The 26982-nt window shown below is 45.3% G+C and overlaps 1 protein-coding gene across 1 annotated transcript in view; it reads left to right on the forward strand.

The window, feature by feature from the left end:
- The window catches only part of PRKCH (protein kinase C eta), a 112528-nt gene that overhangs the window by 38257 nt on the left and 47289 nt on the right, over positions 1–26982 (forward strand). Inside the window, exons 3-9 of the mRNA XM_021554501.2 lie at positions 7294–7444; positions 8214–8248; positions 9197–9285; positions 10904–11033; positions 11906–12033; positions 14135–14278; positions 15030–15203. Coding sequence (XP_021410176.1) covers positions 7294–7444; positions 8214–8248; positions 9197–9285; positions 10904–11033; positions 11906–12033; positions 14135–14278; positions 15030–15203 — 851 coding nt within the window. The remainder of the gene's footprint in view (positions 1–7293; positions 7445–8213; positions 8249–9196; positions 9286–10903; positions 11034–11905; positions 12034–14134; positions 14279–15029; positions 15204–26982) is intronic.

Consider the following 26982-nt stretch of genomic DNA (forward strand, 5'->3'; position numbering starts at 1 on the left):
CCTCCTGAAGATGAGGATGCTCCCAGCAGCCACACACTGGTCACTCCAGCTCTGCAGAGCTGTCCTGCTCTCCCTGGCACTGCTACAGCCAAGTTCAAGAGGCTGAAGAAAACTGAGCCACTCAAAAGTTGCTCTTCTGTCTTACCTGCTGGCACCAGCAGAGCTTTGGCATCACTGTGTAATTCGAGAAATAAGCCTGTGATGTGCTTTTGGTCATGCTCACCAATATTGTGTGAACCTCACTGACCTGTTCTCACTGCTGACACACTGAAACATCATCCTTCAGCTTCAGTCCTCAAATGCTGCTAATCACTGAGAGCTGAGAAGATCCTAGATCTGGCAAGAAAACAAGGAAGATGGCTCTGCCCTACTTCAGCACTTGGACCAGAAACAGAGGTCTTGCCTCCAGTGCACAGTTCTGTGTGATTTGATGCAGGGATGATTACATATTTGCATTTCCAAGAATGCTGATAGTGCTGTTTCACACTCCTGAATGGGGAAAACTTTTTATTGATTAAGAGCATCGTTGTTCCTTCTTACTCTTTCAGACAATATTGACAGGTTGGCATCTAAGAGGTGAGCTGCCTGTTAACATGGCTTTTCTGTGAAGTCCTGAAAGACAAAGTGCTGCCAGCCTTTGCTGGCTCTTTCTCTGATCTTCACACAAAACTTTATCCAGTTTCAGAGGGCAAAACAGCAGCTGGATCAAACAGAAGTCTCAGCCTGTGTTTGATGTGCCACATGTTTGCTTTGCAAGGAGCCTCTCCTGGGGTTGGAACGAGAGTGCAGAGACTGGATTGTGCACAGACTGGCAAAAGCAACAGAAAGATCAGCTGCTGCTGGGAGAGAAACCCCCTGTGGTCAACATCATCTTTGTGGAGGTGGCTGTTTTCCACCTGGCTGATTTGTGCATCCAACTTAATTTTTATGGGCAACTGAAGAAAAGCTTTGTAATAAAAAAAACTAGGCTTTCACTCTGCAGCACTAATGTTAGGGAAAAAGAATAGGATGCTTAAATCCTTTTCCCTTTTCAAGGTCAGGCTTCTTCAATGGTGTGTTTGTGTTTATAACATTTTGATAGCAAAGCTTCCTATGGTTTTGACCATCCTTAGGATTATGGTGATAAAACTCCTGCTTAAAAGATGCAAAACCTTAGTAAGGGATTTTTGTCATAACTGACATGTTTTACAGCCAGAAAAATAAACATGCTGGTTTAGCCTCAGTTTATATTCAGTAGATGTGAGGAAGCCCACTGTTAGGTAAATATTGAGAGAACACCTACATACTGATGACTGGAGGGTGTGGGGGCTATGAATTAATTTATTTGATCTGATTTATGTATTATTTTCCTAAAACACCCACTACTAGTCTCTGTTAGGGCATGGGTAGATGAGCATTTATCATGATCTGAGATTGTTGTTCAGTGCTGTGATGCTTACAAGAAGTGAGGGATCCCTTAATCTTCTATCTTGATTTTTATACTGCAGTAAAATCAGTGGTTGGTCTTTGCTCCATGCTTGTGTGTCACTCAAGGGGAGCTTGCTCACAGTGCTCCTAGGGGAGGATAATGGTACTGATAAAAAAATGCTTAATTAAGTTTTTACCTATTATCATTATTGATTTAAGGCTTTTACATTGTTTTTTAAAATATCTTTATTTATTTCAAATTAAAATGCTGTGGTGCATATGGGAGTGTAACACTAGGAACTGCCCTGTGTGAGGAGGTACCTGGCTGACCTTTGCTGTGCTGGAGTTACAGTGAGATTTACTTCCAGCAGATGAGACCTGACTCGAGTCAAACAGCTCCAAACACACCATTTCATCCTGCAGCTCTTCCTCTTGTTTTCCTGCTGTAGTTATGCCACCACTGTAGGGATTTGCCTGGAATACAAACTGGGGCAGGTGGGAAAGGAGGGATCTCTGGCCAAGAAGCTCAGGGGGCAGGTGGGGTGGTGATGGAGGCTGCTGAGTGGGTGAGGATGTGCTAGTGCTTGCATGTGTCCTCAGATGACTTGGGGGGTTATTTATTCTCCTCTCCCGCTGCATGTATAATTTCCACTGCCATAAACACATGTTCAGTGTGAGTGCAGAGGAGGAAAGGGGAAGAGGCTTTTTAGTGTTGAACTTTGTAGTTAAGTTTTGCACATAGGCAGGCACCCTGGATACCCCATAGTTACAGATGTCCCAGTTGAACCACGGATGTGGAAACTCCCTTCACTGAGCAATCACTTGTATGCTTTTATAGCAGTATTTGGACATTTGAGCCAGTCATAATGGTTGTTGCTTTACCAGAGATTAGAGGCTTTTAAATGTCAGGGTCTCTTTAATGGTCTAGAATGGCTTTGTTTTGTAAAACACTCTCTGTGTCCAGAAGGAAAATATGTATCCTGTAGGAAACTGGCCAGAATGCAAAACATGAGCTGGGAAAATGTCTCTGATGGCTTTATATCCCCTGACATCAAGGATGGGAAGCATGAGGGGCTGCTGCATTGGCTACCCTGTCACAGAGTCACAAAATGCTTTAAGTTGGAAGAGACCTTAAAGATCACCTCATTCCAACCCTCCTGCCATGGGCAGGGACACCTTCCACAATCCCAGGTTGCTGCAAACCCCATCCAGAGTGCCCTGGATCACTGCCAAGGATGGAGCAGCCACAGCTTCTCTGGGCACCCTGTGCCAGGCCCTCACCACCCTTACAGGGAAGAATTTCTTGCTAATAGCTCATCTAAATCTATTATATTTCAGTTTGTATCTATTCCCCCTTGTCCTAGCAGTACATACCCTTGCAAAGAGTCCCTCTTCAGATTCCTGGTAGGTTCCCTTCAGGTACTGAAAGGCTGCATTAAGGTCACTCCAGAGCTGCCTCTTCTCCAGGCTGAGCAATCCCAGTTCTTTCAGCCTTTCAATTAGCAGGCTTCAGTGCTTCATTGATGGATGATTTCTGCTTACAGCCTCTCACCCAGTGGTACTGGGACCTGCTGAACAGATGTTGTGGGTGTGAGTTGAGGAACTGCTGTCCTGGTGCTTGGAAGGAGGGAGGTTTTGGTAGCCATATGTTTCACCATTTCAAAATCACTTGCAGCTTGTTGGAGGGCTGAACTTGGCAACTCCATGGTGTGGTGTGTGGCATGCATGAGCACCCAAGCCCTAAGAGAGAGGGATTTATTCTGTGGGATGTGGTTGTATATGTAGATCCACTAAATCATGTGGTGGATGGTCTCCTGCAGCTACACCTGGACTCAAGGTATGGCTGAGGTTGTGCTAAGCTCTCCCTCTCCATTTCACTTGACCCAGCCCCAGGAAATGGGAAAGAAGAGTGCTCAAAAGAGTTGAGTTGAAGGTTTGGAAAGTTATCCAAACCTTCCTGAAGCCTGCTTAGTAACACCCAGATTTGTTATATTGTAAATTGAGGTGAACAAAAGTATGGGTGAGGATCACCAGAAAGATGTGCAGTATCAGCAGAACATTAGCAGGGTCTGACAGCCAAGTAGTGGGAGAAAGTGTGAAAATTGAGGAGCATTTTAAATATGAGTTAGCTTTGAGAAAAGAAAAAAAAACCCCAGCTTGTGGCATGTGCATTTAATGACAAGCAGGTCTGCAAGATGGAACTGTTGTGCTGTGGGATTTTGGTGTCTGGAGAACGGGGGATGGAAGCCAAGTACAGCTCTAGGGATGGAGACTTCAGGCTGGCCCTGGTTGTGATCCACCAGTGCTGGCAGCATGGAGACTCCCTCTGTAGCCCAGGAAAAAGCAAGTGCCTGTAATTTTTTGGGCTTTGTGAACTGTTTCAAAATTGCAGTCTGTCTGAAGCTGGGCAAACCACCATGGTGATGCACAGCAGTGTCCCATGGGTGGCTTTGCAGGCTGTCATCGACCGTCCCCTATTCCTGGTGCCAAGGATTGATTCCCTCTTTCCGTGTGTGGTCTGCACTGTATGGGAGAGCACCAGGGACGTGATTACCCCATGCTGGTTCTTGATGGGAACCATAAAAAAAACCAGAAATTGTGGGAGCTAAATTGGGAACATACTCTTTTAAACCCTGCTAAATGGGAGCTTAAAGCTGTTTGGCTTTTAATGGAGCAGCTGATATGGAGCAGGTTGGTAACTGGATTGCTTCTTTAGGTGATTTAGATGCTCACCACCCACTCAAGCCCTGTGCTTCCCTTTCCGTGCCTCAGAAGTTCTCCTCTGCATGGTGAACACCTATACAGGACACTTTGCCAGTTGAGGTGTTTGGCCCTGATCCAGGAAAAACATTTATGTGTTTGCCTAAACCTAGATCAAAGTGATGATCTCTTGAATTTGAAGTTGGGCACATTCTGTAATACTACAAGGAATTTTTTTTTTTTTTATTCTCACATGAAGTTGCAGGAGGCTCAGGCTCAGCAAAGCAATTGTCTCTTCATCTTCCTTTCAGAGGACCTTTTGGTTGCCCTCTTGAGGTTCTTCTTGGGCTTGTTTTCTATGGTAGTTAACAAGGCAGTTGAACTTGTGCAATGATGGGTGAATGTTTGAAAAGAATATTAAACCTCCACAAATCAGATTACACTTCTGGAGATCAAAATGACATCTTGTGCGTGGGAAAGAGGTGAATTATCTCCCAGCTGCAGAGTTCCTCCATCTTGCTGTCATGTGTTTCTGGTTGCCCACTGACAGAGGCAGGATGCTGAGCTAGATGGACCAATGTTCTGATTCAGTCTGATAATTCTTGTGGTCCCCTGAGTCCTGTTGACCTCAGTGGGAATTAAACACATGTTTAAGCACTTCTCTGCAAAGGCAGGCTCTTCTGAGCCAGTCTCTGCCCAACTGCTTGGAGCTCTGCACTGAAGAAAGCAGGTTTCTGTTAAATGCTTGGATCAGACTTACCACATCCTTTTTCTTGGTGTGTTGAAATGGGAAAATCTTAATTTATAGCATGTGCTTCCATGTGAAAAATAAATGCAAGCTGTCCTAAAGTCAAACCATGCTCCATGTCACTGTGATGCCATTGGGTAGGAGGTTTCCATCAGTGCCTGTGGAAGGGACATGTGCAGAAATGGCTGGGAGAACTCAGCAGAAAACTCTTGGGCTTTATGGCTGGCTTTGCTTCTAAACCTGTAGCAAGAGTACCAGGAGGAATACATCCTGTGGCTCACGGCCCCTTGAAGTGGCTGGGCTCAGTACTGACAGGATGGTTTCCCTTATCTCAACTCCTACAAAAAGGACCAAGAAATATGCCTGTGATGTGGGATTCCTGCATTTCAGGCCTTGATCAGGTTGACAGCTTTTCCTCTATTTCCACCCTCCCCCTGCTCCCAGTGGTTAATCAGCAAAGCCAGTTGAAAGCAGGGAATTGCTCTGCCCCCTTTTTTTGTGGCAAGATAAGTAGGAGGGTGACAGCTGTGTTTGGGTCCTGTTGCCAATCCACTGCTCTGGGCGTTTACAGACCTGCCCCTTCCTGTGGAATTATATCCGTGCAAAGGGTTTGGTAGGAGCTGGCTTTGGTCTTGCATCCAGTCCACTCTCAAAAGTCCTGAACACTGTTGCACAGTCACCTTTGGCAGACTCTGGTGTGCTGTTTTCAGGGTCTTCACTTTGCAAATTAATTAACTTGAAAACTGCAAATTTCATTTCTTTCTTCTGAGCAAGTGTGCCCCAGATGAGGCTTTGATCTGGGAAGCTCAGCTGAGTGCTGTGTGAGGATCCCAGAGACCAGCTGGCTGAGACATGCAGTTGTGAGAAATGCTGCCTAAATGAGAATGGCTCTCTTCATCTAGAGTTCAGTTCATGCTCTTTGAGAGACACTTGTTTTGTGTCAATTGAGTTTTGCTAGGAAATTGTTATATAGCTGAACTAAACTCAGTAAAAAGATTAGATTATATTGATAGGTAATTAAATTGTGTTATTAAATTGTGCCAGAGGAGTTTGGACTGGGCATGAGGAAGCTTTTTTTAATGAGAGTTGATTCAGACCTAGAAAAAGGCTTCCTAGACAGGTGGTCAGTGCCCACAACCTGTCATATTTAAGAAGCACTTGAGCAATGCTCTTAAAATACATAAACTTTTGGTCCATTCTGATATGGTCAGACAGTTGGACTAGGTGATTATTGTAAGTCCCTTTCAACTGAAGTAGTCTACTCTGTTCTAAAATTAAATAAAGTTTTGGGACAATTCAGATTTGAATGCCAGCAGGTCCTAGATTGCTTCTTTCTAGAACCATCAAATATTACCTAACATTTGGAAAATGAGCCCTTTAAAGGAAGCTGAGTGTGGCACATATCAAACTAGCCATCAAAAAGTAGCCTACATAAAAAAGTAGCCTACATTTTTTTTAACCAACACAGGAAGTATTGGAAGTATGTAAAAATGCTGCAAATAGTGAAAAAGAAATGTAGCTAGAGAATACCAAAGGTGGATAAACTGTTCTCAGAGAAAGGCACTGCTTTCACTCAGCAAGTGTGGTGGTGGTGAATTGATTATGTGTAGTCTTGTTTTCAGGAGTTATTGTCCAAAAAGCTTCTAGTCTATTTACAGTTTTTGAATTAATAGCTTACTGGCTTGTCTCAATATAGGCGAGGAGTGAGGTTAAGATAGGAAAAGGCAGATATTTCTAGATGAAGAATACAATTTTGAGATAAATGGGACATTGCAATTAAGTTCTGTACCTGTTCCAGATGCCATCCTTGTTCTAGACCACAGTCCCCTGACTTCTAAACCAGGGATGTAATTATGGCTTTTGAAAGCATTGTAGCATAGAACCATAGAATGGGTTGTATTGGAAGGAACCTTAAATATCATCTAATGCCAACCCCTTGCCATGGGCAGGGACACTTTCCATTAAACCATGTTTCTCCAAGCTCCATCGAGCCTGGCCTGGAACATTTCCAGGGATAGGGCAGCCACAGCACCTGTGGGCAATCTCTGCCAGAGCCTCACCTCCCTCACAGACATTAATTTCTTCAAAAGATCCAATCTAAACCCACTGTCTTTCTTTGTGAAGCCATTCCCCCTTGTCCTGTCACTCCATGGCCTTGTCAAATCCTTCTCCAGCTCTCTTGGAGCCCCCTTTAGGCACTGGAAGAAGCTCTAAGGTCTCTCCAAGCCATCTCTTCTCCAGGCTGAAGAGTCCCAGCTCTTCCAGCCTGTTTTCACAGCAGAGAGGCTCCAGCCCTGCCATCATCTCTGGGCTTCAGCAGGTCCATCCTCCTTAGGCTGAGGTCACAAACTGAATGCTGTAGCAAACCCAGAAGCAATAACTGTGTGTGATGACTTTAACGTTTTGTTGTCCCTTTTTCTCCTTCTCCCCCTTCACAGGGACGTTGCAGAGGGACCGGATCTTTAAGAACCTCACTCGGAAGCGGCAGCGGGCGATGCGAAGGCGGGTGCACCAGGTGAACGGGCACAAGTTCATGGCCACCTACCTGCGACAGCCCACCTACTGCTCTCACTGCAAGGAGTTCATCTGGTAAGAGCAGCTCGAACACCCTGGCACAGAGCTCCCCGGTCCTTCGTGTTCTGGAGACAGGGCACCCCCAATCCTGAATGTCACCAGGGCCTCCGATGTGATGCCCTTGTGTGGCAGGGTACACTTGTGCTGCAAAATGGAGTCTGCTGCAGAGAGGCCAGAGGTGTATCTTGGATGCTGGAAGCAAACTGGCTTGGTGTGTGGATGTGGCAGTGTCCCTCCCTTGTAACTACAGATATTATTTCAAGAGAAAATAAGTAATGAAGCAACCTGAAGAAAGAACCCCACTCACTGGAGTGGGATGTTGAGATTACACTGAGGAAAAAAAACCAGTTGCTTGAATGTTTAGAGAAAATTCCTGAGAACAGAAAAGCCACCAGAGAGGTGTGAAGTGATGCACATGGAGGAGTAGGCAGAGTAAGGAGAAAAACGTAGATATGCCTCAAAGTACATGGAGTGGGAGAAATAATAACAGGGTGTGGGCTGCTGGGATCAGTGGAATATGTGTGATGTGTGTTGTAATGAAGTGAGGTATTTGAGAAATGAGAGTGAGGGGGAATATGGGGAATACAGGCATGTTGACAGCCTGCCCTGTGAGCCATGCCTGTGCTCTCACACCCCTGTGCTGTGTTGCACCACTACTGCTGGGCAGCTCTTCCATGGGATCTGATAATTTGGGATCCTCCTGCATTTTGGCTCTGCCCTCTGTAAACAATCTGCAAGACAACTGTCCTGCCATTGAATTGTGTCTGTGTTTTCTCTTGGCCAGGGGCGTGTTTGGGAAGCAGGGATACCAGTGCCAAGGTAAGGTGCTCTGCTCCTGTGTGCTGTGTGTGGGATGTGCTGCTTTGGGATGTGCTGGGACACCCTGCAGCTGTGAGCTGCTCTGGAGTCACCACTGCTCTTCCTACCCAGGCAGCCAGACCTGTGCTTTTGAGCCCCTGTCAGGTTAGCCACTGACATTCCTGCAAACACCTGCATGTCCGGATGCTGTTCCATCCTGTGCAGGTCCACTCAGTTGCTACATGCAACACCCAGCTGGGCTTGAGGCACCCAGGGTCCCTTCAGGCCAGTGCTCAGCTGGTGTTGGGACACCAAGTACCCTGCTGGAATGGCCACCTTCCTTTCTCTTCCTATGAACTTCAACAAAATAAAATTTGGGAGTTTGCGACTTTGTGGGCTGGCACAGCCCTTCTGCCTGCATGCATGGCATGGTTGACTGGCTGTGGAGATGTATGTGGTGCTTGTTTGCATTTAATTATTGTTCTACCTTTCCTTTTATTTTGCCTTTCCCTTTTTCTCAGAACTGCCTGCTTCATGGTCACTCAGTATAGCCTAACACAGCCTGTTCCTGTTCAGTATAATAGGGCACTGGTGTCCTGGGAAAGGAGGCTGCATGTAAACAAAATGGATATTGCTGTGTGAAGCTCTCTTCCCCTGATAATTATTTCAACAGTATCTTTTGAATAGCTTGAGAAGCTATCCTGCTTCTGTGTCCATCACCCATATTTGATATAGGCAGCTGTTTTCTAGACTATGTGAATTTTCTAGGCAGTGCAGAATTTTTGTTGCTGTAGGTTGAAGATACATCTTCAGATCTGTTGTAAATTCCAAGCCACCATCTTTTTTTCACCTCTGTACTGTGTGCTGATGATGTAGCTGAGCAGCTGAGCCTTAAGGAGCCCAGCTGGTGGATTGATGTGTTCTGAGTCTTCCAAGGGCTCTTTTTAATGTGCCTCTTTTATTTCCTAGTGTGCACCTGTGTTGTACACAAGCGCTGCCATCAACTCATTGTCACAGCTTGCACGTGCCAAAACAATACTAACAAGAATGATCTCAAGGTAAAGTCATGTTGGTTATTTTGGGTCATCATACTTTGTCTGGGTTGCTGGGGTTGTCTTATAAGAGAATTTATGTTATTTTTATTAATGGGTTTAAAGGTGGAAAAGAGTGATAGGGACCTGCTTAAAAGCCATGCAATGTCATCCAGTTGGTCTGTTGATGCCATTAACTGTTTGGACTAGCACATGGTTTAAGAAGTCAGGATATTGTGAAGATATCAATGGAAGACATCAATAAGTGGCAAATCCAATGGTTTCCTTGGTAATTTTCTTGCATGATTAACCATGGTGCAATCAAAATCTGGTGTCAAGTTCTTAATGTGGATTTCTCTGGCCAACCACTGGTCTTTGTTTTGCCTCTCTTTTCTTTCTGATTGCCTGAAGGGCTCATTTAGTTGTTGCTCCAGACCTTTGGTCTGTGAAATACATTGTAATAAAGAACCCTTGCATAATTTATGTTTCTGAAGGTTTTCCTTCCTGCTGGTTTTGGCTGTGTTTGATGGGAGTAACATCCCCACCAGACACTGCCCTGTGCATTGCGTGTCTCATCTCTGGAGCTGGAAATGGTTCAATAGCTGTTTGAGGAAAAATCAAATAAAATCAAATCTGTTTATTCACGAGGCAGCTCTGTGTTTTGTGCCATGCAATTGCCTTTGTTATTTCTTACTTCCAAACTGCTGAGCTGAACTCCTTAAAATGACCCCTTGACAAGCCAGATGAAAATCAGTTAAGAAGCCTAAGAGTAGAGTGCAAGTTAAATAGTGAATGTCCTTGCCCCTCTGTCAGGGTTATGAAGGTTTTATGACACATTTAAACTACTTTAAAAGAAGCCAGAAATGAGGAGGCACCACTCACCTTGAACTTCTTGTTCCAGTCACACCTCTGACTTTTCTTTAATAGAGTTGTGGGTTCCACCTCAGCTTTCCAGGATCTGCACGTTGAGAAACAAAATCAAAAGTGATGAATATGCTAAATGGGGTCTGGTTTCTTCAGCCATTGAAACATTTTTTTAAAGGTGCCTTTGAGATCTGAATGATTTACAATTGGAAAAGAACAGGTTTTAAAAAGGGGATGAGTGCAAGTGATAAAGGGAAATGTGTGCCTGAAAGGCTGTTAATTACAAGGAGGGCAAAAAGAGGAATGAGAATTTTAGGAGCTGTGAAAGCAGTTCTATATTGAAATTAATAAAATCAACATTTTGATCTAAAGTTACATATTTTTTGCACATAGTAAACAAGTCAAGAATTTTGAAACTGTGATTAAAAAACGCTCTAACTCACACTGCAGTGGGATTGGTTTGTTTTGAGGTATTCCAATTCTGACTTGTCTTTAAGAATTTAGACTTGGCGAGGGAACCCTAGCCAAGGGTTCTTGAGGAACCTGGAATCTGCTTTGCCAGGTAGTCTGGCCTGGCCAGCAAGGAAAGCAGGGCTGGCTCACAGCAGATGAGGCTGTTAATTCAGTATTCACTTGCCATAAACTTCAGTGAGGTGATGGGACATTATCTGACTTGAAATTATTTTCTTAGATTTGCACTTAAATGTCTGTATGTAAATGAACACCAGCTTATAAATATGTATTTGAATTTTAAACCTGTTCTTTCCTTTTGGTGCTGCAGGTGACTGAACAGAGGTTTGGGATCAACCTTCCTCATAAATTCGGCATACACAACTACAAAGTCCCGACGTTCTGTGACCACTGCGGCTCCTTGCTCTGGGGCATCTTGCGACAGGGTCTACAGTGTAAAAGTGAGCAACTTCTCACTGTTGCCTTTTCACAAAATACATTTATTTTTAGACTCCTGATGCACTGTGTGGACTTGATTTGTGCAACCTTCAGGAGAAAGCTGAGCAATTGATATTTATATTTGTAAGAGTTAAGAAAACAGTGGATCTCCTTTTGAATCTCTGGCTGCCAGAAAGACTCTACTTTGTACTCCCAGCACAGCTTTGTTTAACTTGCATTATTAAAAGTTTTCTGCTTCCTTCATTCGTATTTTCCCTTTACCTGTAGGTTTGTCCTCAGCTAATGAGATAAGGCAGTGAAAAGGCATCTGAGGGGAAAAAAAGGTCATTGCTTTAGGCTGGCTACCCTGCCTATTAATTGATGACTAAGCATGTTCTGGTGTTATGTTTTTGTTTCAGTATCCAGACTGTAAAATCCTCACCTTCATCTCCCACAGGAGGGTGTGTGTGTGTGGTCATGAGTTAGAACAGGAATGATTTTTGTTTCCCACTGAATGCTTTCTTTAAAATTAGATATAGGAAAATGCAGGGGACATTTGTTGCAAATTCTGTGGCATTATAAATATTAATTGTACTTACAGACATAGCTGCAGTTATGCACCTCAAAAATATGTGCTTATGAAAAGCTTTAGGCAATAATGGCATCCTGCTTGGAGAGTTTGGGGTCTGTTCCTGGTTTTCAGGAGTTTATTCTCTTACTAGAGTCCTAATTTTGCTTCTACTTAGATTAGTGGCAAAGAAATCCCTCTAGTTTAAAGATGCAGGGTAGGTCCAGATGGGTGTATGTCCTGAAGCAGAATTAGTAAATTGTTTCTCAGCATTGAACCCCTCCAAGCTGTTTTAATTGTTCCTTTGTTTTTACTTTACCCCCTCAGTCTGTAAAATGAACGTCCACATCCGATGCCAAGCAAACGTTGCTCCAAACTGTGGAGTGAACTCAGCAGAGCTTGCCAAAGCCTTGGCCTGCATGGGTCTGCAGCCGGGAAGCATTTCCCCAAATTCAGTGAGTATTTCTTTTTTTCCTTCTCTATTTAAAGCATTTACAACTGAGTCTTTCTGTGGGTGTAGGAGGGGGCAGAGGCTTCCAATAGGACAGGTAATGTTGGGTGGTGGACTGCAGGCATAGGTCTGTGGCTTGTGGCAAAGGCCTTGCCTGGAAAATGGATGTTTGGCATCCAGGTTTTCATCAATAGGTGTTGCTTTGCAATATGCTTATGTTTCGCAGTGCTGTGACTCTTCAACACACATCTGCTTATCACAAATGAGAGCAGAATAAGACCCCCTAACTAATTAGTGATCAATATAATTCATGCCATGCTTTTTTTTTATTACTACACTGTAAATGCCATCTGCGTGCATGTTTTGTGATAGAGCAAAAGAGCTCAAGAAGAAGCCTAGTTATCTTCCCAGCATTGTCACTTTTTCTGTGTCATTTTGGGGAAACCATTTCACTCTTCACTACATCCCTGGCCAAAAATCTGTGGCCCCTGTCAACACAACAAAAAGAAAATGTTAAAGCCCAAACCATAATTTCCAGATGTGGTAAATCTTCTCATACAATTGGCCAGCTACATTGATCAACTACATCAGGCTGTATCAGCCTAGCAGGCTCATTAGGATGTGCTGCCCCTTTTGATTTCAGTCAGCTTGTAGCAAACTCTTATCCTTGTTCTTCCCCCTGTAGTAATTTGGGGGACAGTTATCCTGAGAGTTACAAGGAAATCCCATACTCCCTTTTCCATTCTGCAAAAGTCACCACTTGTTCACACTTGTTGTTTGTATCATCTGCACATAAAAAGGAGATGAAAACAGAAAAAAAAAAAATCTGTGCTTGGTGTTTAATGATGTCTTTTTGTTATTCATGACATAAAGGATCTAGGAAAGTTTTTAGAGTGTGCTGTAAGGACAACCTTGAATGGCTTTAAGGTGAATGAGGGTGAGTTTAGATTATATATTAGGAAGAAATTCTTAACTGTGAGCCTGGTCAGGCCCTGCCACAGGTTGCCCAGAGAAGTTGTGGATTCTCCATCCCTGAAATGTTCAAGATCAGGTTGGACTGGGTTTTGAACAACCTGGTCTGGTGGAAGGTGTCCCTGCAGGGATTTGGAACTAAATGATCTTGAAGGTCCCTTCCAACACAAACCTCTCTGTGTTTCTGTGACTGCTCTTGGTTCTTTGCCCATGGTGGCGAGTCTCCTGTGCAGAAGGAACTTTGCTGTACACCAAAATAGTCACAAGATGGAGCTCACGAAGTCCCTGTGACTTTGTTCAGACCAGTAAATTGAATAGAAGTGCTCGTTTGTATGCACATGCATACCTGGAGAGCTGTGAGCAGAGGGCACCAGAGGTTGGCTTAATCTTTCTGTACTTCAAAATTAAGAGCTCTAGAAAAGTGTGCTAATACTGGTACAACTCCTAAATATGCAGCACCTCACTGCTGGCTTGCTCCACATCTCCATGAATTTGGAGCACTGGAGCAAGCCAGCAGCCCAAATGTGGAAAAGAGACATGTTTTGAAGTTGGGGTCCCACTGAGCTGGGCTTTGAGTAAGAGTCTTAAAATCAAGTAGAATCATAAGAAATTCAGATGAGATCTGCTTGGGTTCTAAATCTCACCAGCCCTTTGCCTATTGCAGAAATTACGCAGTCCTCCTTACTTTGCTGATAGCTAGAAGACTTGGATCTCCCCACTCATTCTCTTTATTTTTTTGTGGGGAGTAAGAATGGAGAGAGTCAACCTTGCCTCTTGACTCTTGGGGATGGTCCTGTGCAGGGCCTGGAGTTGGACTTGATCCTTGTGGGTCCCTTCCAAACTCAGCATGTTCTGTGATTTTCTGTGATGTGCTGGGCAGTGGGTTTACAACCTGAAATGCCCAGATCAGGAGCTGGTGTTGAGATGTCAGCACAGCCCTGAGCAGTGCTGAGTTTGGCTGGTCACGTGTGGCAGCTGTGTGATTCTACCAACACAACTTTCTGTCTCTGCAGCCATAAAGTGCCCCTGGAAAGGCCCCAATGCCCTGGTTGGTAGATTGCCTACCTGTGAGCACCTCTGAAGCAGAAGTACAATTCCTCTGCAGACTGACACTTCTTTGCTTTCTTCCACAGAAACTGGTTTGCAGATCTACATTGAAACATCAGGGAAAAGGCAGCCTGAAGGATGATGACACCATTAATGAAATTTCAGCAAGCAAACTTGGGATCAAAGACTTAACCTTCCTTCGTGTATTGGGAAAGGGGAGTTTTGGAAAGGTGAGAGTTACTCCTGGCTATTTTGTGATAAACCACATTCCTTATTTAAGAATTCCCAAGGTAGGTGAAGTGATTTCATAACATGGTACACAGGCTGTCCAGTGGTACTCCAGAGCAAGTACTAAGTGGTACTTGCTTTGTGCAACAAAGTTGGTTGCAGAAAGCAGGGAGAAAAGGGAAGAGAAAGAAAGCTGACAGCAAAGTAAAGAATTGGATATCACAAAAAAGAAGTTAGCACCTGAAAGAACAGCTGCATGCCAGGGCCTGTACCAAGAGTTGCAAGTGTGTGTTAACACCGCTTTGGGCAGCATTTCTTGGAGCTTGTAAAGACTTTTCCTTTAAAGGCAATAAGGCAGTGGATTCAAGTATGGTGAGATGGTGGTTTTGTTTCTCTGCTTTGCCAGGAAGCCAATGTGAAAGAGTGTGTTTGAGTTTTATAACTGAGGCGAGAGGTGGAATGCAGGGCCCTGCTCAGGCAGTTTGTGCTGGCACAGTGGGTGACCTTCGACCAGCCAGCCCCGTGGCAGACAGGAGCAGCATGTGGGTATTTCTGTCCAGAGCAGCCTGCTGCAGGCAGTAGTGTGTGTCATTGATTGTACACTGATGCCCATGCTAACAGGCTGACTCACTTTGGTCCACAAGCCTGCTCATGAGATGACTGACATTTCCAGTCTGGGAAGGTGTGACAGACTCTGTGTTGCTCAGAGACAGAGGGCTCAGCCCTTGACATTCACCCTCACTTTTGCTTTAGGTGATGCTTGCCAAGATGAATGAGAGTGGGCAGCTGTATGCAGTGAAGGTGCTGAAGAAGGATGTCATTCTCCAGGATGATGACGTTGAATGCACCATGACTGAGAAGCGCATCCTCTCCTTAGCCAGGAACCACCCTTTCCTCACCAAGCTCTACTGGTGCTTCCAGACCCCTGTAAGTATAGCCAGGCAGTGGCCAGCCTTCCTCCTGACCTTGCTGGCATGAGGAACCTTGCTGTGTTTTTTTGGCCCCTGGCCTATTACCAATGTCCACCTCAGATCCAGGAGAAACCTCTCTGCTGGAGGATGAACAGCCCTGTGCTGTATTGCACCTCTAACATCTGCTGGGCATTTGGCAAACAAAATCCTGGCCTTTTCTAAGCTCCCTAACAAATTGGTAAGGCACAAAGCCTTCCTCTGTGTCTTCCCTAGAAACATCTCTGTGCCATTGAACATTTCCAAGTGCAAATGTCTGCACACCTGCAGTGTCCTCTGGTTCCTCTGGGATCTTAGGCTCTGCTCTGTTGCTGCCTGAATTTTTAACAAGACTATATTTGCATTGAGTTTTCTGCAAACTTTAAGATTTTCACTTGGAACTGAGGGTAGCCTCTGGTCTCTGACAGCCTTTGTAGGCTGCTCAGAACTGAACCAAAGATCCTTTTGGGGTTACTGGAAAGGGTCTGCCTGACAGGGGTGGTCACTGAGGCAGATCCATGTCTGGTTGGTATTTCTTTTTGTGGAGGGCAGGCAGATGGCAGCATTGCTGTCCCTTGTGCCCTGTGTACCGAAGTGGAGGACAGAACATGGGCTGAGTGCCTGTCTGGGAGCCTCATCTGGTGTGTGCTGGTGGCTGGGAGCCTCTTGCTGGTTTGGGTGGTGGAGGGAGGAGTGGCTGACATGGGAGGCAGTGGTCACAGCCATGTATGGCAAGGTGAATTTGGGAATCCCTCAGCTAAGCTGTTATTAGGACCAAAGCATTTTGTGCATTGTAGCTCTTCAAAACTGCCTGGGCTCCTTTCCAGTTGCATTTCATTCTTTGCTAAAGGGCAGTAGAGCTTTTTTTCCTCTTCCAAAACGTAGGAGAAACTTGCCCTTTTAATTGCAGCTTTGCTCCGCCCACATAAACCCAAAATACCTTTAAAAAACCAAAAAAAGAGCAGACAAATGTATTCAGCCACCCACCCATTTCTCTTTTCACTGGGGTGATGCAACAGCCAGCTGTGGAGGTGAAGAACTGTGCTCATTTAGGGTGGAGCCTTTGGGTAGACTCATCTAATAGAAATGAGTGGTTTGTGTTGGGTTTTATTTAATGCACAGCTCACATGGTTCACAGAGCAGCTGTGCTGTATAGCAGAAATGAAACTTAAAGCTCACTGTTGTCACTAGTAACCAAAGAAACTTTCATTTTGTGATAGTTCAACTTGTAATGGCTTTCCTGAAATATCAGGAATGTCCAGTATTGTTGTGTTCTCTTTGAGGTCCAATGTGGACTTCGCCTCTCATTTCTATGGCCTTTGGTATTACTTTGCTTACTAAATTTGCAGTGTGGATGTGAAAACAGCCAGTGTGCTTCTGGGCTGTGCAGAGTGCTTCTTATGAACTCAGGGAAGGTTCAAGGTCACTGTGTGAGCACTGTTTGTCACATTCAGAAAAACTGAGTGCAGTCTGCTGTGGGTGCAGGCAAGGTGTTCTGGGATGGTGAAGTAATTGCAGTCATTTACAAAGAGGAAGAAAAGGGGAGAACTCAGCCTGTTTAGACTAGCAAATTCAAAGCAAAAAGAGGATCCGATTGATGTCTGCAGGTGTCAAGCACTGAGGAGGGAAACAAAGCTGTCAAGATGCTGGTTAAGATTAAATGAGTCTAGACTGGCCATGGGTACAGTTAGACTGGAAGTTAAAAGGAGGTTGCTAAACAGTAGAGCAGCCTGGAACAGGAGTTTCTGGACCAGCTTATCATCAGACAAGCAGAGGGAAGAACCCCTCAGCCCTTGGTGCCCCAACACAGAGCTGGTCAGTCCTTGAAATGGTGCCAAGTGAGTGGTGCTTGTATATCAGCATCCTGCTACTTCCAGTCTTTCCTAGGTTCCTCTTTCACTTGAGTCCCACTTCCACTCTGACGATGAATAACACAAAAAAGGGAAGCATTTTTTACCAAAAAAATGCAGATTTCAAATTAAGGTGGTTCATGACATTTTTTGTCTGTGGTCTGCACTCAGTGACACCCACTTCAGTTCAGAATAACTAGGTTTAAATTGCTTATACAAGCACAATTAAACCCCTTTGCTATAGCAGAGAAATTATTGCAACACCAGGATATTCACTGGTCCCAGTCCTTCCAGGAAGGCTGAGCCAGGCTGATACAAACTTGGGGTTTCTGTTTCTTGTTTGTATGGCATGGGGATATCCCCTCCATTAACAAGACCTTGGCAGAAAACGATATCTATATATATAAACCATTATAGATATAAAAAGAGTAACCACTTATTCAAAATGTCATCCTGCAGCCATATTTAAAAATTTATGGAGTTTGGGCATGGTACCACAAATACCCAGTTTGCAATTAGATGGAAACCACATGACATGTATCACAGTTACAGCCCAGACTCTTAAAATGTGGTATTAATGGTTCATGTTATAAAGAACAAAATACAGCTCCAGTCTGCCATGCAGATCCTGAGTACATAATGACCTACATGGTCTGCCTTTGGGAATATTTCAAGAACTAGCCATTTTGAGGCCTCTTACCATTTGTCAAGGCCAAGTCAAAGCCTGATCCTGTAAGATCAGGACAAGGTGGAAATGACTGGCCCAGCTGGAAGGCAGACAGGGCTAATGGTAGGTGCCAGATTCAGTTGGAGCCAGCAGTGCAGCCCCATGGAATGTGAGCTAAATTATGGACCAGGCTGCTTCAGGAACTTGGAAGAGTCATTATCCATTCTGCCAGGCACCATCCATGCCTGGCACTGGTGAGGCTGTACCTGACACAGGGGTGTCCAGTTACAGCCTCCCCATCCCAGTTCAAGAGGAAATCATGGAAACTCAAAAGGAAGGCTCTTGGAAGTGCCTGAGATGTTGCTGCAGTTTGAGGACAGAGCACTCATAGGATCTGAGAATTTGGCTGGATCCAGAGCCACTTGAATTCTGTTTCTTCTACAATATCCCACTCAAACCAGCAAACTCTTCCCCTGGCTTAAGCAGCCCGAGGGTGACTTTAACAACCTGGGACATGTCTGTGCTGCACAGTGTGATGTCCTGTGGTGCCAGGAATGCAGCATTATTCCAGGGATGCCCCATCCCTGGAAGTGTCCAAGGCCAGGCTGAATGAAGCTCTGAGTAGCCTGATCTAGTGAAAGGTGTCCCTGTACAGGAGAGGAAGGTTGTAATTAGATAATCTTTAACATCCCTTCCAACCCAAACCATTCTGTGATTTAGCTGAGCAGGCACAAGTACCTGAAAGAGCAGTGCATTACCTGAGTTCATCTATACTGCTGCTTCTTCTTCTTGCCTATTTTAGACCTGGCTGAGGTTTTTCCGAGCTGATATTAGCCACTGATGGTTTTCAGAAAGGTTTTCTGTTCTCTTGTGCTGCCTCTGTGCTCATTGTGAGCCTGCCTTAGTCTCAGCTGCTGCTTAATTGATGCCTTCCAGCAAGGGCAGCTTTATTTTCCCAGGGTGGGCTGAGGCTGCTCTGACCTCCAGGCAGCCTCCTTTCTCCATCAGGGTTGAATCCTGCAGCCACTAGGTGGTAGGAGCTGCAAGGGCTGTCTCTGCCTGCTGTGGGTCACAGTTTTCAGAGCATAAAGATGAAATATCAGCAGCTCAGTGGGCTGGCAGAGGCTGGATGTAGCCATCTGTGTGCCCAGCACTGGACTGGGCAGTTTTGGACTTGCACCTCTGGATTCCTTTGCTATGAAAGGCAAGGAAATAGTCCAGATGCTCCATTTCAGGGGGGCAGTTTTAATCCTGCTTCGGCTGCATCTGTGGGAGGTCTTCCTTCCTCACCACCTCTCTGTTTTGTTTTTTTTTAACTTGAATTTTTTTTAAATTTAAGGCCTTGCCTTGGGAGCTTTCCACCTTGCCTAAGCCATTTACCTCTGCTTTTTCTAGGGCCTTAGAATAATTCTTTAGTGCCAGAGAGGATTATGCTTCTGCTCCAGTAATCTGCAAGTTATTGACAGCTGCTGGGACCTGTGGATAATAGTGGATCCTGCATTAGGGGTGACAAGCACCAAAAAGTGTTTGTTTCCTTTTACCTGACACTGGTGTCATCCAACACCTCAACAAAACTGTCCTAGGAGGGGTGATAGAGGCTAAATGTATAAATAGCTAAGTCAGTAATATAATCCTGAGGAATGTGAATCCTGGAATGTTTTAATTAAAATCGGTTTGCAGTAAGTAGGTGCTGTCTTCTTTGGGGTTTAGGAGCTATCCTTCCTGCACAGGTGGTTTGCTTTTAAATCCTTTTGTCTCCGCTCATATGCATGAGAATGAAGAGTGGTGGGGGAGATCAGCTTCCCAGGCCAATACAGTTGAATAGCTTCTGGGTTTTACTTTTATTGCCCTTATCCCTTTTCTCCTGACCAAAGGGTTCTTCCAGGGGACTGTCCCCCAGGCGATGCTGTTCCCAGCACTGTCCGGGTCAGCCAGCCTGATCGTTGTATGGATTTGCTTTTCCCTCTGGCTCTGCTGACAGTTGCTGAGGCTCAGAGCCTGCCCCTGTTGTTCCAAAAATAGTGAGACACGAGAACTTGGCAGCGGGATGTGATTTTCTATAACGAGCGTCCTTCCAGATAATGACGAGCAGGGTGCTATTTAAGCCAGGCAGGACTGGCCTGGGACTCCAGGACAGCATAATCATGGAGCTGGTCCCGTTTTACGAGGGCAGCCTGCTCTTTGGCACGCAGCTTTTTGTCCCCATTTCTGGCTGAGGGCTCATGTCGTGCTCTCAGCGTGGAAGGGGAAGGCTTCTCTCCATCTCCACTGGCTCTTGGGGCACTCAGGCAGTTCTGCCAGGGTCAGCGTGGTCATCTTGTGATGGAACCCTGTTCTTTAGAGAAATGAGCCTGTGTTTCACCTCCTAGAATTGCTGCAGCTGACCTGGAGACTTCAAAAGGAGCATCATTAAGTGAGGGCCCACGAGCCAAGGTGGTGGGACTGAGAGGTGGCAGCTCACCCACCCCTTGCCCCCAGGTGCCACAAGAGAGGTCCAAGTGCCCTTGTATGTCCAGGGGAGTCCTCAGTTGTGGTCTCCTCAGGGGATCTCCAGTGTCAGCCTGGTTGTCCACCAGCCACTCCAGTGTCACCAAATGGGCAGAGCACACGGCAAAGCCTGGTGTGGTGGAGATGAGGGAGGCTGGAGAGGCAGTGACAGCCTTCCCAGGGCTCTGGGAGATAAACAAGTGCCCAGACACAGACTTTGGAGTGTGCTGGTGGGCCTTCAGGAAGCTGTGAGGCCTCTTTGATGTTCTCTTTGAAAGGCACTGGGAGGGAGCCCTTTGGGAGCAGAGAGGATGGCTGTGATCCACTCCCAGGCTCTGAACCCTCAGCAGTCCCTCTGTGGCACGTTGAGGAGACACACCTCCTTGCATGCATTTTTGTGACAGCTAAATGCATGTCTTGGGTACTTTTCTTCAGGCATTGGCACTTTTTCTCTTATTCTTGAGAGTTGATACCTGTGTTAGCCCCAAGCCACTCTGTTGGAAGGCTCTGCAAGTCAGGCTGGAAGGAGCTTGAGCTGTTCTTTAGCTGGGGTGGCAGGTTGGTTTTTGGGGGGCTCTTGGACTGGGAGGTACAGGGGAATTTCCTTTCTTCCCCTTCACTGACCAGTGTACATCTTGCAGGTGTGTGCACTGTGTGCCCTCGTGTTGGCTTTGTACCCACAGCAGGGACAGCCAGTTTCTGCTTTCCTCTGGCTCGTGTCTAGCACAGAATAAAGACAGGCTGGTCAAAAGTGCATCTTCCTGTGGTTTGACAGTGTCCACATCCAGCAAAATCCCCTGATGTGTTTGCTGGTTCCAGTTGTCAGTAAACCTGACGTGTGAGGCGTCCCCGTCCTGCTTGGAAAATCTTTGCTTTTTCTGACATCTGCAGTGACACCTTGCAGTGGGCACTTCATTGCAGGAACATTTGAGGCCAGGGTTTTTTTTTTGCAGGCAGGAGGTGAAACAAGATCAGACTGACATTTCTGACTCTAATCTGTGAACTTTGCTGGGTGTCCATGCTTGGGCTGCACACTGAGGCGATGCGAGCCGAGGTGAAAACCTGAGCTGGAGGGTTGGAAGGGGCAGCTGCATCGTCCTGTCGCAGCTCCCCAGTGTAACTTTCTGACCCCAGATGGTTGATGGACTTTGGATATTTGCATTTTCATGAAGCTGATATAAATGCCTGTCTCCATCTGCAGTGGCTTAGGGGCAAGACTGTAGCTTGGACAAATCATCAAGCTCACTACAAGGGTAGCCAAGTGTGTTGCCTATGGTTAGCCACATTATGTGAAACTAATATTTTTTGTCTTTAAAATCAAGGAAGTTGCAGCATAAAAAGAGATCAAAATGGAAGCAGCTCTCAAGCAGCCCTGAGCAAGCAGATGTCAGTCAGTACTGAGGAGGAAGGGGAAGAAAAAAACAAAGGCAATCTAAGCTCAGAGAAGAGGTAACTAACTGAGGTGTAAGCCAGTGATGCCTTAGGTTTCAGTCTCTTTGAATCCATATTGCTTTCCAGGTGATGTTTAAGGTGAGAAAATGATTCACAAATCCTCACAGCAAGCTGTTTCCAAGTGGCTTTTGGATGTTTTGGCACTCTTAATTTTTGTGAAGACCTTTAGCTGAGTCTGTAAAGGTTTATAGCCTTCCCTAGCCTTGCCTGAGCCAGCAAATATTGCAGAGCTCAGTATTTTGTAAAATGGGAAGAGCTGTTGCAGGTTGGTCACTCTGAACTGAAAAGACAAATTTCAGTAGCCTTTTTAAACTGAGGGCTGTAAAAAAAGCATGGTGTTTACAGGGCTATTCTCTTCTGAGACACCAAGATGCCAGCAGCCAGCTGAGGGGTGCAGATGACCTATAAATCTTTGATTAACAGGTAATGTCTATAGTGACACACACTCTAGTTCCTTATTTCTCAATTTATTCCCCTCTGAGTTCAGTCAGCCCTTTGAATTTTTGTAATCTTTCAGGTGGGAAGGAGTATTTACCTAGTTTTCTTTACCATTTTAAAAGGTCTGGGAGGGAAGATTTTGTGTTGCTTCTTCTTTCAATTTGTTTTGTATCCTTTTAATATTTCATTTTAGTTATGCTCAAATGTCTTTTTTTTTTTTTTTTTTTTTTAATTGGGATTTAAAAAACAGACTTTTTTTTGTACATAATTGGTTGGCTTATCTGAGTTTTGGGTTTTTTCCTAATTTGGGTCTGGTCTTGTTTCAAGTAGAACAGATACAGGTGAACAGGATAACCATCCTTTTGCACATGTGGTGTGTGAAAGTTTCTAGTGAAAAGATAAGCTACTAGTGCTGTGAATTAGGCTGTCTTGCAGGGAGGGGATGAGGAGGAAGGATGTGTGTATGCTTCACTTGAATACCCCAGAAGATGCATTGTTCCAGACAAATGACTGAATTTGCCTATTACGAAAACTCTTCAGCATATGAGCTTGAAATATCAGCCAAATGGTTAAGAAAGTAGCAGCAGGAATTTGGAGGATGCAGATAGATTTGGGCTTGTTTGTTTTTTTTGGTTTTTTTTTCTTCTGGGGCAAGTGGGAATCCACAGCTCCCCTCAGCCCATCCTGGTTTGTGGTTGTCATTGTTAGCTACTCTGGAATGAGCTCAGTGTTGATGCTGCACTGTGCACCCGAGTGCCAGGGCCACCTTCACCCCAAGGGACCCTGCAGAGTTTATTTATGCAAGTGGCAAGAGCCACTTCATGATTCTCTGGGCCATGTGTATGTGCCTCGCTGCGGTGGCCTCACAGGCAGCCTCGTGGTGCCCACTGTCAGCAAGGTCAGAGAGCAGAGATGGTGAGGTGATAACCAGTGATAACTGCCTCCTTTAGGTTGGTGACTCTTTAATAAAGGACCTGAAAACGAGCCTGGTGTGGGGAAGTGACCCGAGATTCTCAGAAATGTGTTCACCAGCTGTCCAGCCCAGAGGAGATACCACATGTACCTCATGCCCATTCTGAGCTGGCTTAATTTCCACTACACCTCCTTCTAGCTTAATAAACCACCCAAAACCAGGAGAAGGAAGAAACCTTCCCCTTCCTAGCCTTTGCATCACTCAGTGAGCCCTCATCTGGGTAGCCCCAGGGCTGTATGTGCCATCTGTGGCAGAAGTGGTTCCTGGGGCTGGCAGGCACTTCTGCAGCCACTGGAGCAGGGAGGGAGAGCAGCTCAGCAGAGCAGATGGCTGTAAAACCTACTGCCTCTCTGCCTGGGAGTCCTGGGCCACGTGCATGGGGTTCCATCTGAGCCAGCATGGGGCAGAGGTGTTCCTTGATGTAGTTGCTGTGATTTGAAATGAAAGTACCAAATCTTCACCTGACATCAGTTGCTGCCTTGCTCTGTTGCAGTCAAGTGAGAGTGGCTTCGTCTGGAAGTTTGGGGCTGAGCTCATGAGGTCTGCTCTTGTGCTCACACACGTGTTTGTGCATGGGTTGTTGTGACTGCTTCATGGTGAGGCTGTTCACAGGATACCTGTGATCCTCCCTGGGTTTGAAGCCAAGTGTAACCCCCCTGGATAGCCTGTTCTCCCTAACCCTTGAGCTGGGAGCAGCAGGGAGCTCATGGGGTGCAGGGTTGCCATGGTCCAAGGGCTGGGTGTAGAGGGGAGGCATTTCCAACAGGAATTCATAGAACTTGTGTATTTTGTGAAGGGCTGGGTATGGAATCAAAGACTCATGGAATATGCTGAGTTGGAAGGGACCCATCAGCAGCACTAGGTCCGGCTCCTGGCCCTGTACAGCAGAGTCCCCAAGAGTCCCACCCTGTGCCTGAGAGCACTGTCCAAACCCTTGTTGAGCTCTGCCAGGCTGGTGCGGTGACCAATGCCCTGGGGAGCCTGTTCCAGTGCCAGCCACCCTCTGGGGGAAGAATCTTTTCCTGATATCCAACCTAAACCTCCCCTGACACAACTTCAGGCCATTTCCTCAGGTTCTGTCACTGGGCACCACAGAGATCAGTGCCTCCCCCTCTGCCTCCCTCATGAGGATGTTGAAGAACACAGTGAGGAGGGGAAGCACTTCCAACAGGAATTCATAGAATCTGTCAGTGTTGTGGAGGGATGGGTATGGAGGGGAGGCACTTCCCACAGGAATTCATAGGTTCTGTGGAGGCCTGGGTATGGAGGATGGGCATTTCCTCACACAGCAGCATCTAAGAGTGGGGCATGACTGTGTTAGTCATACAAAAATAAATATTCAGTTAAAAGCCTGATTCTGATTCCTCCTCCAGATCCTGTGCTTTGCAGTGCCTTGACCCAGATACAGATGGCCACTTGTACTGCTGGGGAGTGGGACATGTGGCTTTCTGGAGCCCAGCACTGAGAAATCATGGTTTATTTGCTCGCTCTCAGCAAGACTTAGGGCAGATTTGCTTTGTGTGGAGGTTGTGGACCACGAAGGGAGAACATTGGGAACACTGAGCAAGCCTGCCAGCTCTTGTAATTATCTTGTAATAATTTGCTCGCAAGCTCCCTAAGCCGTGCTCCTCTTTTTGGAAACAATAACGCTTCTCTGGGAAGAAGTGACACAGCTGTCTCTGTTTGGGGATGATTTGGAAAACCTCCTTTGTGCTCTGCAAAGCATAAATTACCAAAACAGGGAAAAATTACTGTTTTTTTGGGGAAGCCCTTTGGCTTCAGTGAACTCAGACTGAGCCCAAAGATGATTTTCTAAGGAATTGTGTGCATGAATTATTTTTAAAAAGATAAAATGCAAACTAAGTGGAATTCCTGAGCCAGGCTGGCTTTGATTTTTGTGTGGGAAAATTGGACCTTTATGATTGGTGATAGGCTCCCAGGAGGCCTTTGGTCTTGTGTGGGTTGTAAATGGACATCAGCTATGACTTTTAAGTAGAAGAAGATAGAAGCTGGCCATCACACTGTCCCTTCTGGGCACATGGAGAAAAAGGATGCTCTTTAAATAAAATCTGGATTTTTTTTTCTTCCCCTGTGATGACAAAGAAGAAAGGTATGAGGATCCAAACCAGCTTGTAGAGCTGGTGAGAACAAAGGGCTAAAGTGATGCTTGAGATGGATTTTAGTGTTTGCAAGGGGCAGTAACCAGTGTGTGGATTGTCCTTTTCAGTGGCTCTTGCAGTCAGGGACTTTCTTCAAGCCCCACAAAACCCCTTAAGACAATGAAGAAATATAATGGATATATGTAGCTGCTGTCAGCCACTGCTGTGCTTGCAACAGCCCCTGCCCTGCTCATAGGTGAACAAATAGGGATGGAAACGGAAATAAATTTTTATAAAAACCAAGAAAAATAAAAAAAGACAGCTCTCTTGTGTGAAAATTGACAGGGTTAATCTGTACATGTAGGTTGAAATAAACCTGCTTGATCCCATGGATTTTGTTTCCTCCAAGTGTTTTTTTTTAATTCACAGTAACAATTGCTCTGAGAGTTTATTCATCTTGATCCCAGTCCAGGAGTGGTGCAATGTGATTTCCTCCTTGCTGCGAAGCTTTTCGTGTCACTGTTTCCTGTTGACTCAAATGCTCCTTTCTTACCACGTCAAACAGAGATCCCACATCAGGCAGATTTCTGGGCAAAGCACAATAGAAAAATAGACATGTGAGGAGTCCAGCATTGGGCTCTGTCAAAAAACATTCCAGCTTTCAACTCCTCCTAATTTCCACTGATGGTGCCCAAGAAAGGAGGAGACACATATCTGATTCTTAAGTCAAATTTGCCAGTGTTTGAACTATCTGCTGTTTTAAGATCTACTTTTCCTGGCCTCTTCTTAAGTTGTTTACTCAGACTTACTCTTCTGGCTGCAAATTGCCTTCTTTCTTTTCTTTTTTTTTTTTTTTTTTTTTTTTTCTATTCATTTCAATTCTTCCCTCCCTCTTCTCCCTTTCCCCCCCTGCCCTTCCCTTCCTCTCTCTTCTCACCTCTTCCCCCTCTTCCCTCCAGCTCCTTCCTTCTTTCCCTCTTTTCTTTTCCTTTTCCCCTCTTTTCTTCCCCTCATCTTTTTTTTTTTTTTTTTTTAATAGGATACCCTGTTTATTTTATTTCTTAATGATTCCTGTGAGAGTGGTTGGTCTTTGCAGTTTTGCAAGCTGATGGTCTTCCTTAAGAGTAAAAATGGAAGGTCTTGCCTGGCTTCTAGATGATTTTCCCCAAAGGATGATCATTAGTGCTGATTTTCCAAATGCTTGTTGCCAGGCATGCAGCTGACCACAAATGCTGCATTATAAACCAGTTGTAATACCAATACAGTAAACCAGTTGTAATACCCATCCTTCTCTTTTCTTCAGCAGCCCTATGGGATTTCTAAGTGTTAGGAAACTGGGAAGACACTAAGCTGGACCTCCTTAAAATAATTTGAAAAAAAAGTTAAAGATGCAGTAGGCCAAAGTTCTGTATCTATGCTTGACCAGTGAAATGAGTCCATGGGTGGGTGTGACCATATAACACGTGCAGTTGTACTTGCTCAGGTTTGCAGTTAGTCTGAAGCAAAAGCAGTTTTTAGAAAAAAGCTGCTATTTCCATGGCAGCAGAATTTTAAAATCAGCTCTTCTGGTGCTTACCTGAATATTTGAAAAAGAAGTAGTGTCTTTCTGTAAGCATCATAGTAAAGACGAGTACAGCCAGAAGTCTGAGGGGGCTGTGGAGTTTTGCCTGTTCTGGAGAAGCTGGACATACATGTTTTAAGATAGGAAATGTTAATTTTGTTTCCCTGAAGGTCACCTTTAAGGAAAGAGTACAAAATCCATGTGTGTTCACCTAAGTGCATGCATGTTTATA

This window comes from Lonchura striata, chromosome 6, assembly GCF_046129695.1.
Source record: "Lonchura striata isolate bLonStr1 chromosome 6, bLonStr1.mat, whole genome shotgun sequence".
NCBI lineage: Eukaryota > Metazoa > Chordata > Aves > Passeriformes > Estrildidae > Lonchura > Lonchura striata.